We start from the raw sequence: 18,591 nt of genomic DNA on the forward strand, positions 1-18,591 counted from the left end.
AGTTTCTTCAGCATGTAATGCATTTCAGGGCCAACTGTAAAAATCACTATATTATGAAACTACGGAACGGGACAGTGGTGACAATGTTCGTCCGTTTGCAAAAATCATTATATTACGAAACTACAGAATGGGACAGCAGTGACAATGTTCGCCCGTTTGTGTCCCTTTGAAGGAAATCTAGTCTTTATGGCTTCCTATTCACTAAAAGGAGTGCCTCGTCTCTGTAAAGATGATGCCCAAGCCCCAGCTCAGTTGTGTTGGGACAATGGTGACCCAGGAACCAAGGAGGAGTTGAATGGAAGAATTCTGTGGGCATTCGATACTAGATCTTGCTTCTCTGACTCTTGAGAAGCCACACCAACAATGAGAGAGGCTCTGTTGTAAGGTACACATGCCACCATTTCTGCCACATGATAGCCCTTCCACAGGTGACTTCAAAAGTCTCCAGTCTGTTCTCTAAAGACCACGGGACTCGCCAGACACCGGCCAGTCAAGTATCCGATGCCCCAAATCTCCCTTCTAGATAAGCAAAGTGGAATTTATTCCCACAGAGAAACTCAAGGAGTTTCTTGAGCAGAAATCAAGAACTGGGTTTCTATGATCTATCCCTTGCTGTCAACCTGCATTCACAAGACTGGTTTGGGATTATACGCTGCACAAGGGCGCTGTGGGTCCTCCATCACAGGATGGACACAGGAGACTGTGCGGGCAGGTGTGGGGATTCTGGGCCTCCCAGCTGGCCCCGGAGCACGGACACACATGGGCACACAAGGCCACGCACACCGGGGGCAGCTGGGAAGTGAGCTCACTGGTGGCGGCACACAAGTGTGGCCCAAGCACATCCTCAGCATCTTCAAGATCTTGTTTCTCCCCGCCCCCCCGCCCCCCCGCCACTCTCAGGGCCTCAGTTCCCTTCCCACAGGGCTCAAAACCTGACACATTCACCTCACTTGGAGGGCAAAAGAGGAGGCATGGGGTGGGCCTCTGGCAGGTGTTCATCATAAGGCCCTGGGAAGCTTCCCGGAAAAAGGATGTACCATTGTGCAATAACATGCTTTTTTTTTTTCTTTTTTCTCACACTTGACAACAGAGACATTTTTGCTAGTTCACAGCCCTGAGCGTTCTGTTTCCCCCACCCTTTCTATTGCATGGTTTCTGCTGAGGCTTTCCTTCCCTCAAGGGGCCCCAAACAGAGACCTAAATGTATAACACTCTGAAGCTTTTCCCTCTTGGTACCATGACCACATCCTGTGGCTGTTTGTCTGTTTTTGTTTTCTTTTTTTGCTTCCCTCTCTCTCTTCCCACCTTTGAAGTGCAGCCTCTCTTCCTTCCAGACCGTCCGTCGACCCTATCTTCACTTCAAAGGCTTCTGTGACCAGGGTGACCCAACTCATAAGTGACAAACCCCTGCTTCCAGCCTCCACTGCTAGAGCTCTTTCCACTTCACTACAGAGCTTGCCCCCAGGTCCCTTGAATGGTGGGTCACCATTATCACACACAACCAACTGGACCCCCCAGCCTGAGGTAAATGTCTGAGCACCGTGCCAGAACCAAGCAAAAAGGACCCACCAACTACCAACCACATCAGCACCACCTCCCTAGCTATTGTGGGTACACTGCTACCCTTCCTATGAGAATACCAAAAGAAGTGAAGAAAAATCATTGATCCCCTGTGAAGGCCAGGGATGCGTTCCGCACGTTGGAGGGTAAGAACTTGTGGTTAAAGTCTGTGTCAGGAACCTGGGGACAGACAGGCTGGTTCTTGGGGTCCCCATAGAGGAAGCACATTTTTACCGCTGACCATGTCACATGGCAGTCACCTTGTCTACTCCTCACCAGGCATCTGCATCTGAAGCCAGCCACCTCTCTGAGAAGGTAAAGTACAGGTGAGCCACCTGGGGCCTGGGAGTCTGGAGACCACTGACTCCAACTAGGTCATCTCCCGACCGTGCCCAGGCTTTCCTCCTGTGAAATATGCCCCTTCCAACATTAGGACTATGTGGTTCTATAAAAACCATGCCGCCATTGGACAAAGCAGCAGGCCACTGTGTAGTAGGAACAATCACAAGTGGCCAGAGCATGAGGCCTGGAGAAGGAGGACAGCCCTTTTCCCTTAGACCACGGGCTTCCCTGTGAGGTCTTCTTGCTCTCAAACTGCCTGACCAGGGCTGGGCTTGTAAGAGGCCTGGCCACACCAGAGGTTCTGGGGATTCCAGGTTGGATGCATCAGATCTCATGGCCAGAGCCCCCAATCAATGTACTTGGTACCTCCTTATTCCCTTTCAAGGCTAAAGGGGAGCCATGCAAATACCAACTGAATCTCATTTCCCTGTTGTTCCTGATGCAGAGAGCACTGAGCCAGAGCCTATTACCAGACTGTATCGTTCCGGCCAGAAATGCAGGCATCCGGGCATCTTGGTAGAAAGGACGCAGAAGAGGCAAATGAGAGTCAGCTCCCTTCTGCCCACAGCCTGAAGTCTGGGTCACCCGTCACAAGCTAAACAAAGGTGTGCGCCTCCAGGGTGAGCCCAGGAGAGAGGACAACTCACGTGGCTCCTTTTGGCTTCTTCGTCTCCCACAGACGTGATGACCGTCTCTGAAAAGACCGTCTGTCCAGTCTGGTTGTTGGTGATCTACGGCAGAGCAAGTATAGTGAGCATGCAACAGAAGGAATTCTGGGCACATCCCACAAGCTGGTTTCTTTCTTCCATTTTCTGAAAGCTGGGGCATCTGCCAAAATAGAGAGAATGCCCACTCCCCCTCTCGTTCTGAACTCCACCAGAAGCCGTCAGACAGACGGCCTCCTCTCTGCACCGCGATAAGGAACATAACAGAGTCTACCTCATAGGGTTGCTATGCAGAGCGCTGGGGAGGTCTGTGCAAAGCCCTCAGCACAGAGCCGGTCATCGAGCACATACTCAGCACTGGCTGCTTTTATTGTTCTTGGGGCTCGTCACTTGAAACTCAACGTCAACTTTCTTTTCAACAGTGACAGGTCTGCGTGTCTAATCAAACATCTCTCATGAGAAGCAAGCAGGCTTTACCCACAGCTACCCCCTTCCTGATTCTGGCGAAGTATTTTATCAAGAAAGTGCTTAAGTACAATGGGAGGCTCCCTTATCTGGGGTCTGGATCTGATTCTGTAACCAGCAGCAGGCGCCTCTAAGCTGAGCCCCCCAAATCCTGACAGGCACCGCGGGCCACTCCTGCCCCACCAAAGGCCCTGTCTATCGAACGCTCGTGCTGGTGGTAAAGAGCAGAAAGGATGTCCGCCCAGGAGACGGGAGATCTGTGTTCTTCGAGCCTCGGCTCAGCTACCAACAGCCATCTAGCATGCAACCGGGAACAAGCCACTTCTCTGATTCACAGTGTCCTCATTACTAGGTCATCTGTAAAGCTCCTGCCAGCTCTAATATCACAAGGAGGCTGCATCCAGAACAAAGTGGAAACTCAGCCTAATCTGTCACAGTGGATCCAACTGCCGTCTGAAGAGATATATTTTAATCAACATATATACATACACACATATATATATAACATATAATCAACATATATACATATATGTAATATAACATATAATCAACACACATATATATACACACATATAAAATTGAGAGCGAGTGTGAGTGGAGGTGGGAGGGGCAGAGGGAGAGAGAGAGAAAATCTTAAGCAGGCTCCACACTCAGCACAGAGCTCGATGAGAGGGTTGATCCTATGACCCTGAGATCATGATCTGAGCCGAAATCAACAGTCAGACGCTCAACTGACTGAGCCACCCAGGCGCCCCTTTAACATTTTTATCTTGATAAATCTCCACTACAGCAAATAGGCAGTGTCTTCTTCCTCTATGCCAGATTTTTGCCAGATTAACTGATGGTATATTTTTAAAAATTCTATGGTTCTATACATGCAGGACTTCTTAAAGTCTTTAGTATATACTAGTGTGCATTTTTCTATCTCTATGTTTTCAAAATATGTTTCACCACCCCCCAGTCCCTCTTTCGTGAAGCATTGCATAGGACAGGTGCTCCATGGAACCTACTGGAGAACTAGTACGCTGTGCTGATAACATAAATTTACTGGGGAAAAAAAAAGGAATATAAGACCTTGCTGTTGCAAGCACTTTGTAGTTTACAATGATCTCTCATGTACTTTAAACTATTTGCCCCTCATGCTACTGTCACGTATATTCTTGACATACTTATTTCATAAGTATGGTTAGTGAGGGACATAAAATTTAAATACTTTTTCAAAATCATACTAGTTACTGGAAGGACTCACACTTGGGTATTCCAACATCTACAAGAAGCATCCTTAAGTAGCCAAACCTGTTATTGTCAAAAAGAATGACTTAACATTGGTTTTGACAAAGATAAAATAATGACTTTTGGAAACATTCTGCAGTCCTCAGATGAGCAATGCTAAAGGATTTTTTTTTCAGTGAGTGACTCATTCATTTATCTTGGGGTGACGGGGTACACTCTGAAGCTGGGCCCATCAGTAGGCAGCGGGAGAAGAGCCACATAAAGGCTACTTTACGGTCAAGGCAATGGCCCATAAAAATTGACCCCTTTATGCTCTATGACACACAAACGCTATTGTTTCAACCAAGTCATTACCTGGGCCCTTGAACAAAAGTGAGACTCTCTCGTGAGAACCATCAGGCCCTGTGTATATGAGTTTAGATGAGATTAGAGGTCAAGCTCCTTGATGCTAACGATAGGACATCAACTCAACAGCCTCTACAATGACCCTGGATGTCTGCACGCCAGACTCTCTTCAAGAGAAACCAGGCTCACAAGGTTTGCCCTCACAGTCCTGCCTAAGTCACGATGGCGACCTCTCACGCCAAGGCAGGTTAATGCTACGTGCCTTTGGATTTCTGGTGTTTTCTTCCTCAAGTCAGGTAATGAATGAACCTGCTTGCTCTTCATGCCAGACATTAAACCAAGAACACTTAGACATGGGGCAGGCTGGGAAAAACTCTGCTATGGGAGTTTGAATGGATAACCAGCAAATGAAAAGATGTTCAATCTCATGGCAATAGGGGCTTTCCATTCTGAAGATGGAGTGTATCACATTCTGAGTTCCTCCTAAGGAAACAGTGAAGATCTATTCACCAAACATGAACTCTATTTCAACTCTCTACTAAAACATACATTAAAACCTATGAGATAAATTCCTCAAATTCAATACTAGAGACGTACCTCTCTAGACACTTGTTTGCACCCTTTTTTTTTTTTCAAATGATAAAAACCCCAGACCATTCCTTTGCAATTGGACTGGCAGGCAGCCTAGAGTTGAATTTATTACTTGAATGCAAAAGCAATTTAGGTTTTTGATATGTACACCACTCTCCCACTTAAACAGCTCCCTTACTCCCTCTGGTTTTTAATCTGTGTTTTACCAACCTTATTCGTATTTTTGGCTTATGGATCAAATTTGTAAACAAGACCTTAGTTCTCTGATGGGACGGGGTGCTACAGAAAGAAGAACGTCCTGGCCCTGGCCACCCTTACCTTGTGAATTTCTCGGTGCACGTGGATGGTATTATTTCCAATCTTGGTTTCTGTGTTGGTCTCATTGTGATAACTGGAAGGTAATTTTGCCACGTTCACTTCTGACGATGTTTTAGCAGCAGCTTCTTCTGCTTCCATCTATTAAATCAATGAACTTAATGAGCAAAATTGTTTTCTCTTGATACAAATCATTCCACTAGAAAAAAAGAAAACCACTTCTCTTTTCCTCTTCTGCAATTACAAATAATGGCAGCAATAGATACCATTAATTGAATACCCACTACAATAAGACACTGCACTAAATGTTTTACATATGTTATAGCCTTAAATCCCACCTCCCTAGGAGATGGGTGTGAATGTACCCATTTTACAAATGGGGAGAGTAAGGCTCAGGGAGACTGGATAACTCTCCAAGACTATCAGTGAAGGACATCACTTATCATCAGGGAAATGCAAACCCAAACCACAATGAGATACCACCTCATAGCTGTCAGAATGGCTAAAACCAAGAACACAAGAAACAACAAGTTGTTGGTGAGGAGGTAGAGAAAAAAAAAGCCTTCATGCAGTGCTGGTGGGAATGCAAACTGGTGCAGTCATGATGGAAAACAGAATGAAGGTTCCCCCAAAAACTGAAAATGGAATTACTGTATGATCCAGTAATTCCACTAGTTACCCGAAGAACACAAAAACACTGATTCGAAAAACTATATGCACCCCTATGTTTACTACAGCATTATTTACAATAGCCAAACTAAGGAAGCAGCCCGAGTGTCCATCGATAGATGAGTGGATAAAGAAGATGTGGTAAGTGAAGTAAGTCATTCAGAGAAAGACAAATACCAGAAGATATCACTCAAATGTGGAATTTAAGAAACAAAACAAAAAAACAAAGACAAAAAAGAGACAAACAAGTGACTCTTAACTATAGAGAACAAACTGGTAGTTACCAGAGGGGAGACGGGTGAGGGGATGGGTGAAACAGTGAACGAAGTGAATTAAGAGTATACTTGGGGCGCCTGGGTGGCTCAGTCGGTTGAGCATCCGACTTCAGCTCAGGTCATGACCTCGTAGTTTGTGAGTTCGAGCCCCGCATTGGGCTCTGTGCTGACAGCTCGGAGCCTGGAGCCTGCTTCGGATTCTGTATCTCCTCCTCTCTCTGCCCCTCCCTGCTCATGCTCTGTCTCTCTGTCTCTCAATAATAAATAAACGTTAAAAAAAATTTTTTTTTAAATGTATACTTATCCCAATGAACACTGAGTGATGTGTAGAATTGTTGAATCACTATATTGTACACCTGAAACCAATATTATACTGTATGTTTACAGAAATTAAAAATAAAAAAATTTGGGGTGCCTGGGTGGCTCAGTAGGTTGAGCATCCGACTTCGGCTCAGTCATGATCTCACAGTTCGTGGGTTCGAGCCCCACGTCAGGCTCTGTGCTGACAGCTCGGAGCCTGGAGCCTGCTTCGGATTCTGTGTCCCCTTCTCTCTCTGCCCCTCCCCCACTTGTGCTCTGTCTCTCTCTGTCTCTCAAAAACAAATGTCAAAAAAATTTAATAAAAAAAAATAAAAAAATTCACTGTAGGATATCCACAAGACACATAAAAAGAAAAAAAAAAAGACTGTCAGGAAAAAGCAGACGTGGGATCTGAGCATGCTTCCATTGAACAGTCTTGGCCCTTGTACACCCGCTGTTGGTGCCCCGTCCATCTCCCCGTGATCTGCATCCAACTCCCTTACGTGCCAACAACCAGCTTTGTCTCTCTCTGGCAGCTCAGCGTGCTCAGCCTGCACAGACCTCAAGCGCTGGGGAGTTAATACCCCAGGAACCATCCTCAATCAGTGAGCCAAAGGCTATGCCGGTAAGTACCCCACCCCCCTCTCCCCGCAAAGAGGCAGAGTCTCTCTGACGCCCAGTGGGGCTGAACCCCAGGGGTGCCTCAGTGCCTAGCAGTAACCTGCTCATTAGCACAGTCTCTATTCCTTCTCTTCTCCTCCATCTTACTTTCCCACTTCCTTCTAGTATTTCTGGGATCACTTCCCAAATAAATTATTTGTCCCCAAACCTCTGCTGCAGGGTCTGGTGGTGAGGGGTGGGAAGAGCCAAACATCCCCAAGACAGCCCCTTACCTGATACAGGTAGGGCGACAGCTATGTCTCCTTCCCCACCCCACCTCTTGGGTACAACAGGGACCTTTGTAGAGAGAGGGTCAGCTGACTAGTTCCCAGGGTCTCCCCTCTTTCTGGCTCTTCTTGAACATGTGTTCTTCTCTGGTGTCAGATTTCTTTTTTTTTTTTTTTTTAATGTTTATTTATTTTTGAGAGAGACAGACAAAGAGCAAGTGGGGAGGGGCAGACACACACACACACACACACACACACACACACACACACACACAGAATCCGAAGCAGGCTCCAGGCTCTGAGCTGTCAGCACAGAGCCCGACGTGGGGCTCAAACCCATGAACCATGAGATCATGACCTGAGCCGAAGTCGGAGGCGCCCCTGGTGTCAGATTTCTGAGGCTGCTGGTCTCAAATCCTCCAGTCTTATGAGCCTCCGTGACACTTATACCAGAGATGTCATTCAACCTGAAGCTGTACCCAATTTCCCCTTGTGCGTTTACCACCGTGCCCCACCTCGAGGGAGTAGTTGACAATGTGACCAGTTCATAGCTGACTGGACTCAAAGAAAGGCCAGTTGAGCCAATCTGATACTCTCTCTAGGATTTAAACGAGAGACACAAAGAGAAGTTCTAGTTGGTGGCTGGCAGTTTTCCAACACTGCTATCTTTGACTCTGGGCTATTTTTACTTCTTAAAACTAATCCTCAAAAAGATTCTTCTATTTAAAAAAAAAATCACTGTCTTCTATTCTCTCATGTACCAATTAAGGCACCTCTTTTCCTGTGTCTCTCAACCACATTTGATGAGCTGGGATGGATACGGGAAAAGAATTGCCATGTCGCGACGTAGCACAAAAACACTGAACTAGAAGCGAGTCTGGTAGACACAAATGAGGACTTGGTCAGCAACTGCTGTGTTTGACCCTGAGAGGATTGCCAAGGTGTCCGAAACTTGATCACTGGGTTCATCATCATCGTGGTCGTTGTCACAATAGACGGCCTCCACGTTTGGGCATCAGCTATGTCTGAGCCAATGCGCCACGCCTTCCCTGCCTCCCTGAGCAACGCTAGGAGGAAGGTGTTGTTGCCCTCATTCTGCAGATGAAGAACACGAGTGAAGAGAAGTGAAGGGATCTTCCTAAGTCATCACATCACATTGTTAGTAAGCGGCAAAGCTCAGACAGAACTCAGGGCAATCTGACTCCGAATATTGTGACTTGTCCAGTGTGATTCTGCCCTGAGTAGCTTATGCATTTACTGGGGAGATAGCAGAGCCCCACATAAACCACTTTGGGGATGATTATGACAGTTTCTAGAAGCAAGCCAGGGGTTTAAAGAAATGAAAAGAAAGACCTCCAGGAGGAGGAGGAGGGGTGACTGAGCTGGTCTCCAAGAATGGGTTGGATGTGAATGGAAAGGGGCACGAGGAGGCAAGGCTGTGGCAGCCTGGACAAGAATGGTGTGTGTTGTTGGCTGGGGCACAGGGTCCACGTTGGGCACAGGATAAAACGGTGGATGATGAAGTAGAGAGGGACTCATGGGCAGATCCAGCTGTCAGCACAGAGCTCAACGTGGGGCGCGAACCTACAAACCATGAGATCATGACCTGAGCCGAGGTCGGACGCTTAAGCAACGGAGTCACCCAGGTGCCCCTTAAATTTTTTTTAAGTGACAGATCCTGGAATGTTTAGTGACAGAAAAGATACACCTGGAAAGAGCAGGAGACTGAAGATGCTAGAGAGGCTATATCCAGAAGCAGAAGGGAATATTTTCATGTTTTTAAAATTCCCGTTGGAACCTGAATCCTCCAGTTTGGCTTTCGAATAATCGACAAGTTACCAAATTTAAAGTTTGCTCCGGGCTGAGCAGAGATTCTTTTTATAAAACCTTCTCCCTCTCAACCAGTGGTTATTTCAATAGAATGAGCTAATAGTTCTCTAATGGCACCATGAACTAAAAGTACAGTTTACAATGGAAATTTCAACCACAACTATTACTGCCACTAGCAAGAGAAACTCAAGCCTACAGCAATAGGAGTTGCTTCATAAAGGAGGAATGTGCATGTTATAAAAAATGGCATTTAGAGCTGGTTGATTCTGTGTGTCGGTTAAAGGGGTATAGCAGGAAAAACTGGGGAGATAAATCGAGGCTTGGTATTGGGGCTCTTCCTCGGAATACCCGAAGTGATTAAGAACATTCTAGAATGTGTCAGTTACAATGAACAGAAGGAAGGGAGGGGAAGAAAGTGGTTTTATCCTCAAAACACACCCATCAGTAACATATAGAATATTAAAACATCAAAATAGGAACAGCCTATATTGAACCATTTGGACGTATGCTTCCCCCAATAATGATCCTACAAGTACAGTTAACTTCATCTTTCCCTTAACAGTAATCAGCAGCTTGGGGTGCCTGGGTGGCTCAGTTGGTTAAGCATCCGACTTCGACTCAGGTCATGATCTCGCAGTTCACGAGTTTGAGCCCCGCGCCAGGCTCTGTGCTGACAGCTCAGAGCCTGAAGCCTGCTTCACATTCTGTGTCTCCCTCTCTCTCTGCCCCCCCCCCACTCATGCTCTGTCTCTGTCTCTCTCTCTCTCAAAAATAAACATTAAAAAAAAAAAGTAATCAGCAGCTCGAGTCAGCTGGGATATTTAAAATATCAGGAAATTACTTGAAAGCAGATTCATTATGCAACTATGTAAACAACTAATCCATCTGTCCTGGTCCTTTCCTCAGGGAAGTAAATAGCAACTATCCTGTATTTATGAGATGTGAGGGGCTTTCCGGCAGTCACTTTTATTTTTTTTTAATGTTTACTTATTTTGAGAGAGAGAGACAGAGTCAATGAGTGGGAAAAAGGCAGAGAGAGAGAGAGAGAGAGAGAGAGAGAGAGAGAGAGAATCCCAAGCAGTCTCCATGCTCGGTGCAGAGCCTAACTCGGAGGCTCCATCTCACTACTGGGAGATCATGACCTGAGCCCATGTCAAGAGTCGGCCGCTTAACCGACTGAACTACCCTGCCACCCCTCCGGCAGTCTCTTTTAAAAAAATTAATACTAATAGCCACAATCTATTGAGACTCTATTAAGTATCAGACACTGGTGGTTCTTTGTCATCATCCACGCTGGTACTATTAATATGATGACAATGACAGCCATTTCCTCTTGGGAACCAACAATCTCCCATAACCCTGACCGCAAACTCAGGGGGTGACTTCTATTACACAGTTTTACTTAATCCCATTTTAGACAGCAGACAACTTGCTTTACTTGCATCCTCTCGTTTACATCCCCCCTTAGCCTAACGGAGGCGGGGGGACATTTCCTAAATCCCACCACTAGTAAGTGGCAGAGCTAGGACCAGACGGAGAAAGGTTGATTCCCACGGCCTGTTCTCCTGCCATGCAGGTGTTCAGCCTCTCTCAACCTGTCCTCACTGCCATCGAGGACACTCTCTGGGGAGTGACCACTGAGCAGGACAGAGGTAGCAGCCAGCAGATCTCCTGGTGGCAAACTTCCACCAGCCCACCTTCACAACCCAAGCAGAGGTGCATCTGGAGGGAGGAAGCTGGGGCCCTGGCAGAGCCAATGAGGACAACTCCCATGGAGTAGACAGGCCACTAAGGGCTGCTGGTCCCAAACTGCTCTGATCAATGAGCAGGACTAAAGAGGCCCCTGCTTCTCCCTCATCTCCCTCAGCGAGCGCCACCATCAGAAGACCATGCTGCACAAACAAGTTCACACGGAATAAAAACATGGAGTTGACCTCATCAGTCTCAGTGGGAATCCGTGTGCAACAGGGAAAATCCTGGAACCCAGAGAAGGAAAGCAGATGACCCACCCTGGCACCAGAAGGATCACGAGCTCCATTAATATGAAGGGGCAGAGTAAGAGATGTTAGGGCCCATCTGATTCCCCTCTCCTTTTAACTGTTCCATGTCATGATTCTATTGTCTTCACAGGAAATAGAACGTCTGTCCATGGGTTTTGGAACCTGGCCTGTCCAGTGGATGTTCAGTACAGCTTCCCACACAGCTGCCTCCCAATCCAATGTCCCCTTCACTGCATACTCCATCAGGCTGACTGCTGTGGGAAGGAAGGGGAAATATCCCCAAACTACGCAGATTGTGGGGAGAAAGCAACCTGACCCGTTAGACCAGAGCTAGCATTTAAGGCTCTGTCCAGACGGAATGTAGAGAAATGGGTGGGAAGATGCCTGACACCCCCCGCTCCCGCCCCCAGCCTGGACATCTGGTCTCTTGCTGACTCCTTCACTGGGATGGCTGGCTTCTCTCCAAACACAGGCTACATACAGCCAGAGCCAGGCCTGACAGTGACCATGCCCACCGACCCCAGGCACCAGGGACAGCTCCTAACACCTGGGCTGGGAGGGCTGGGCCAGCTGCACCTCTTGCCCTGACGACAAATGGGTGTTCATCATAGAGGATGCCATCCATAGTGTCTGGACCTGGGAGGTGATGGAAAGAAGAAGCCAGGCAAAGTTTTGCTAAGGTATTTGGTACCTGATAATAACAGTTGCTGTATATTGCCCACCTATTATATGCCAGGTGCCCACACATACCATGGCATTTAGTTCTAACAGGAAACCGAGGTACAGGATGTTAAGGGACTTGCCCAATGTCGCCCTGCTAGTCAGTGGCAGAGGAGAACCTTGAGCCCAAGACTGACTCCAAAGCACTACTGAGGTGGAGGTGGTTGCCTTCCACATTGCCCTCCCCACGCCCACCCCCACATCTCAAAACGTACACTGCTGGGATTCAGGATTCTGATTTTCCTTCGTTGCCTCACACGGCATTTGGGGAAGCCCAGACAGACCAGCAGCAAACCTTTCGGGGCTTTTTGTCCTCACGTGGCATCCTAACTATGTCTTGAGAAGATGGCACAAGTTCAGAGCCCCACGTACAAGCTAGAACTTGAGATCCTTGGAGCTTCCTCTGCCTCTCTGCAAAACCACAGCGCTGGAATACCAGGGGCCATGCAAACATCCGCTTACGACAGGGGGGAGGGGACAACTGCACACTTGAAGACAATTGCAGGGTAGTGGCCAGCGGCCTGTAAGCAGGTGGTGACCCCGGCTGCCCCTGGGTGAGCCCAGCCGGAGGCTCTCGGTGAACAGGCCCAGATCCAGATCTTTTGGCAGGAAAGTCAGAATGAGATGGGAGTTGAGATCACCCTGCGCTGCCGCCGAATCACTCCGAATCTGCTGCCCGCTCTTTCCAGCCCCTTCGCGGAACGGAGGAACCCGGCCAGCGCTCCGAGCACTGCTTCCCCCAGCCAGGGGCTATCCCGAGCCGCCCGCCCGCCAGACGCACCCACCTCTTCCACGGCGCTGCGCAGTTTGTGCTGCGTGTCCTCCATCAGCTCCTCAACCTCGCGGAACATCTCGTTGAGTGTGGCCTCCTCCTGCGGGTAGCTGAGAGCCGGGCCAGGCTCGACGGGAGCCGCGGTCGCCGTGGGAGCCGGCGCGGGGGCCGTGGGGACCGCCGCCGCCAGCAGCAGGCACAGCAGGGTGCCCCCGAGCCGCCGCATCTCCGCTCTGCGCCCGCCGCCGCCGCCGCCTGCGTCCCGGAACGCGGTCAGAGGCGCGCCGACCACCCCCACGCCGGCCCCGGCGCCCCGCCCCGCCCTGCACCCCGGCCCGCCCCCGGCGCCCCTCTACCCCCCAGAGTGCCCTCGGGGCGCGGCGCCCCCCGCCCCCACCGCTCCATCCCTTCCGCACCCCCACCCCCTCCTCCAGCACAGGCTGAGCTCTTCCCCGGCCCCCAGGGATGCCCCCCTCCCCGGAGCAGCGACAGAGCCTAGTCCCCAACGCCCGTGGCGCTCCCCCCACACCCCCAATCACGCCCCCGCCGCCCCCGGTTCGAGAACTGCCCCTTCACGACCAGGTCCCAGCGCAGCTCGAGCGCCAAGACCCCACTCCCAGCCCAGCCCTGGGCAGCCCACTCTGGGGCGATCCGAGCGCCCGTCACCACCCTCCCCGCGGGATCGGAACCCGGTCGAGGGCCCAGCCCCTCACCGGTCCAGACGAGACCGAACAGAGCCGCCCCTTCCCTGCCGCAGTCTCTCACGCACCCAACTGGACAGAGCCGCGCTCGGGATGGACCTGCCAGGCCTCGCCGGGACGCCGCCGCGGGCTGCGGGAACTGGAGCCGCGCGGGGGCGGGGAGCGCGCAGGGATGCGGCAGTGCTGGTACCCGGCTAGCCCGCAGCGCGCCCCGCCCTCCAGGCCCCCGCCCCGCGGGAGGGGCCGCCGCCCAGTCCCACGCCATTGGCCGGCCGGGCGACCGCCACCCCGCGCCGCAGGCCTGCCTCCTCGGCCGCGCGAGCCGCCCCTTCCCTGCATCCATTCCTGTCTATTGTCATCCCTGGTCTGGATTCTCGATACAGCTTACGGTAGGAGCGGGGAGGCTGTTCTCCCCGCGTCCCCCTTGCCCTTTCCAAGCCATCCTGTACCCAGCATGCAGGGTAAAGCCCCAGCCCCCCAGCCTGGGGGCCGAGGACCCTCACAGGCTGGCCTTGACACGCCTGCCGTGCTTGACGCCTCACTGCAGCCAAAAAAAAACCCACTTGTAGCTCCCGGAGTAGGTCCTGAGAATGTGAGCAAGCGCCTCTAGGGCGACACAGCAGAGTGGTTGAGGCCAGACAGCGGCGGCCAGACTGCCTGGTGTGAATCCCAGCTCTGCTCCTTGGGACTTGACCAGTCTGGCCAAGTCACCAGATTTGTCTGCGCTCCGGTTAGTCCAAACGGAAAAAGGAGGTTAGAGTGGTAAGTGGACCTACTAGTTAACAAGCATAACGCATGCAGAAAAGTGCGGGGCATGTGGTAAGTGGAATATGTTGGCGAATCATCGTGGGAGCAGAACTTTGTTTTATTCACAGCAGTCTCCCCAGCATCTAGCTAACTTCTCCCCATCTTTAAAGAACCAGAAGTCTCTCCAGTGCTCTCCAGGCTCCTTCCCATTTCTCCTCTAGCTCCCCAGCACCATGTGCTGTCCCATTGCCCCAGCCTTGCCATGGTCTGTCTGGTCACTGGCCCATTTCCCCCCCCCCCCCCCCCTCCGCAGTGACCAGGAGCCCTTGGGAAGCAGAGAATGACTTGCTCACCTTTGTGTCACTAGGGCCACAGCCATAATACACACTTGGCCCCTGAGAAATGGATGGGCTCATTAGTATAACAATAGCTATTAGTATTTTGATAAAGCGATACCATTACTGAGTGCTGTGTGCCAGGAACACAAATTAACTGATTTAATTCTGAGGTTGGTACTACTGCTTCTATTCCCATTTTACTAATAAGGAAACTTTTGGGGAGCCCGGGTGGCTCAGTCAGTTGAGCATCCGACTCTTGGTTTCAGCTCAGGTCATGATCTCACAGTTCATGAGTTCGAGCCCCACACTGGGCTCTGTGCTGACACTGTGGAGCCTGCTTGGGATTCTCTCTCCCTCCCTCTCTCTGCCCCTCCCCTGCTCGTGATGTGTCTGTGTCTCTCAAAATAAATAAAATAAAAACTTTTAAAAAAATAAGGAAACTTTTCTAAGGCCAGGTAGCTAGTAAGTGGTCGAACCCAGGAATCTGGCTTCAGAGTCTTCACCCCCTCGCTGCCAAACTCCTCTGCTATAAACTGCCCAGGTGGTGTTAGAGCTGACTTGGGAGTATAAAATGAAATATTCTGTAGGTGACTACTTGGAAAACGTGTGTTTGAACACGAAGAAATTCAGGACATGCCACCCCAAATATGTCACTTTGGCATACTGATTTTTTAAATGTTTATTTATTTATTTTGAGAAAGAGTGAGAGAGACAGAGCATGAACGGGGAAGGGGCAGAGAGAGAGGGAGACACAGAATTTGAGGCCAGCTCTAGGTTCCGAGCTGTCAGCACAGAGCCCGACTCGGGGCTCAAACTCACAGACTGTGAGATCATGACCTGAGCCGAGAGGTGCCCCTGGCATACTGATTATTTTGAGCTGAAGGCACTTGAGAAATAGCAGATGCAGGAAAGGCTCTCAGACGTCCCCTTTCCTACCTAGAAACACCATGAAATTCCCTATGAGAGAGGTGCCTTCCCTGTACCAGCAAGAGAAGAATGTCCTTATCACTAAGTAGGTACTGGGAACCAATGTCAAAATGGATCTGTACAAACAAATTTACTAAGATGACCCTTACTTTCCACCAGCTTTCCCCCCACCCCAGATCTAGTCGCTACCCCACAATTTACCATCTCAAGCCCAGAGCCCTTTGCTCTGTCATTTCTTCACAAAGTTATTGTTTCTTTGTCTAAAACATCTATAAGCTTTCTGCTCTGGTCACTTCCCTGGGTCCTCATTTTCTTGTGAAGGCTCCCAGGTTCACATGGAATTTTAGTACAATTTGTCCACTTTTCTCCTCTTAGTCTGCCTTATGTCAGTTTAGTTCTTAGGCCCAGCTGGAGACCCTACAAAGGTAGAAGAGAAATTGTTCCTCCCCTACAGGGCCCACGGCCTCTTTGTAGTATTCATTCACTTGGGTCCACAAGCAGAGTGTCGAGTGGGGAGAAAGCATATCTGAGGCCTTCATGGCACCAGGCATTGTACACGCCCCAAGTCCATAGTGAGGGCAGGAGACTCAGAGAAGTTACGCCATTCCCTCAAAGCCAGACAGCAAGCGAGGGGTGGTCTGGAAGGAGACCTGGATGTGCTCTTCCGCCTTATTTCTCGTGACTGCGTTTCTCTGTAGAACTTTCCACATCACCATTTGTTGCAAAGATGAGGCTTCTAGCTATGTTCTCTTCAGGTACTGAACCTCTGGACTGGGCCCTGCTGAACATCCAGGGAAAGCCCCTTCCCCCAGCATCCACTACTCTATCCTCTAGATATGTGGCACCTTACCTATTCATTAGCTTTCTGGGGGTGGCTGAGCCCATGCTGAGCCCTTGGCTGGAGCCAAGTCTTCAGACGCACTACCTTGCCACTTGAGGTGCACTCGCTAGGAAGAAACTAAAGCAGGACTGCAGGCTGCGGCCAGGGGGCGCACTGGGGCCAAGCTGAGAGCTGCCATGGTGCAGATTTACAGAGCAAACCGTGCGGTTTCAGTCCTCTATGGTGCTGGCTGTGAAGATTGGGAATTTCCCCAAATAAGACTCGTCTTCTGCCTTACACGTTTTGCCATAAGGTCTGGAGATCTTGACTTTCAGACTGAACTTTAAAACAAAAACATGTTGAGCGACCCCGAGTGTTAAGCAAAGGGGCATGTACTTTTTCACATGGGGTCTACATTTTGCATTCCTACATGGGTGGGGAGATGTATTGATAGTTCCATTATTAAGTGAAACTACAAAAAAAAAAAAAAAATGGGAGGAAATAAGAAAGGAAAGGTAAGAAAATCTATGGACCTCGAATGTAAGCGTCCTCCCTGCCAAGCTTTTGCCAATCCGATCAGCAACCTGAGGCGTTCTCAGGCAAGGAGGACAGGCACTGTCAGCCGGGAGATGGCCCCAACTGGATCCATACACAGTCTGGGCTCCAAGAAGTTTGGGGGCAGGGGAAGGGGAAGGCCTGTGGGTTTGGGACCTGAGTTGAGAAAGGGTCACATTCTAAATGGTCACTGGAAGGTAAGGGGTCCAGGGGCACACAGAGCAGGCAGAGCTATCCAGATCAATCATCTTCAGGGTAAGGAACCTTCTAAAATGCCACAATTTCCATTATATCACTGGTCTAAGTTCTGTAACAATTAGTGACACGTGTTTTTTCTCTTTTAAGGTATTAGAAGCACTCTATAATTATTATTTAAAAATTCTAAGTGCTCATGGACGCCTGCATGGCTCAGTTGGTCAAGCATCTGATTCTTGATTTCGGCTCAGGTCATGATCTCATGGTTCGTGGGTTCAAGCCCCGTGTTGGGTTCCACGCTGACAGTGCGGAGCCTGCTAGGGATTCTCTCTCTCCCTGTCTGTCTGACCCTCCCCCCGTCATGCTCTCTCAAAATAAATAAATAAATTAAAAATTCTAAGTTCTCACACTTTCTCTACAAGGGACCCTCAGAATCATAAACTGGGGTCCCATGTCACTGTTGAGGAAGTGACAGAAGAGCCGTTGTAACCTTCTAAAAATTTACCTAGACAGCGAGCACCTACACAGCAATTTCACGACTAGCTGTCTGCCCTCCAGAAACTCGTGACCATGTGCCTAACAAGGCATAATATAAATATGTTTACTGAAGCCAGTAAACATGTGAAAACCACTTGCTTAGTGGCTTTCCAGCAGGAAAATGGATAACCTGGGGTTTCTGCAAACAAGAGAATACGCCGTTAATGTAATGAGCAATATTTCTAGGCAACGACATGGATAAATCTCAGAAGACATAATGTGGAGCAGGAAAGGCAATTTGCAAAATGAAATGCACACAATACTGTTGGTGCATATTGTAAAAACACAAAATGGCAGTTTATATTGCTTATGGATGCTACAAATATAGTAAAAATTACGGAACATGTGTCGAATGCCCTGAGTGGAAGGCAGAGGAAGAGATGGAAGTCATCTTCAGTGGGATTAATAACATCTTATTTCTTTAGGAAAGACCGCGTGCCAGAAGGGGGAGGTTCTGAATTAGAAGTGTCTAAATATTGGTATCTATTTAATCATCATAGTTGATTAACTACGTGTAAGTGCATGGGAGTGTCCATTGTACTATTTTTGGTATGTTTGAAATAGCTTGTGAATAAATTGAAACGAGCAAACAAAAAGGCAATAGGCAAGTCCCTCCACCTCCATCCCGCCACCCAGAACAAGACAAAATGAAAAACCTCCTAGTGGCAAGTAGATGTTTCTTAGATCTGTTCTTAACAGAAATGCTCACCTCCCCAAAGCCCAGCAGTGGCTGCCATTATTGTGAGGTGAGAAGCAGGGACGGGGGGTGGGAGGGGAGAGGTGGCACAGGCTGGCAGGGAGG

The 18,591-nt window shown here is 49.3% G+C and overlaps 2 protein-coding genes across 2 annotated transcripts in view; one reads left to right on the forward strand and one right to left on the reverse strand.

Moving 5' to 3' along the window:
- DKK3 (dickkopf WNT signaling pathway inhibitor 3) overlaps positions 1-13,849 on the reverse strand; it is a 46,776-nt gene extending 32,927 nt beyond the window's left edge. The window contains exons 1-4 of the mRNA XM_042905823.1: positions 13,739-13,849; positions 12,983-13,224; positions 5,520-5,657; positions 2,550-2,633 (exon numbers count right to left, since the gene is read on the reverse strand). Coding sequence (XP_042761757.1) covers positions 2,550-2,633; positions 5,520-5,657; positions 12,983-13,195 — 435 coding nt within the window. The 5' untranslated portion in view covers positions 13,196-13,224; positions 13,739-13,849. The remainder of the gene's footprint in view (positions 1-2,549; positions 2,634-5,519; positions 5,658-12,982; positions 13,225-13,738) is intronic.
- On the forward strand, positions 13,435-14,280 carry LOC122201258 (formin-like protein 5). The gene has a single exon (XM_042907163.1). The coding sequence runs from the start codon at positions 13,435-13,437 to the stop codon at positions 14,278-14,280; it is 846 nt and encodes a 281-aa protein (XP_042763097.1).
- Positions 14,281-18,591: the final 4,311 nt, after the last annotated feature.

This window comes from Panthera leo, chromosome D1 (genome assembly GCF_018350215.1).
Source record: "Panthera leo isolate Ple1 chromosome D1, P.leo_Ple1_pat1.1, whole genome shotgun sequence".
Taxonomy (NCBI): Eukaryota; Metazoa; Chordata; class Mammalia; order Carnivora; family Felidae; genus Panthera; species Panthera leo.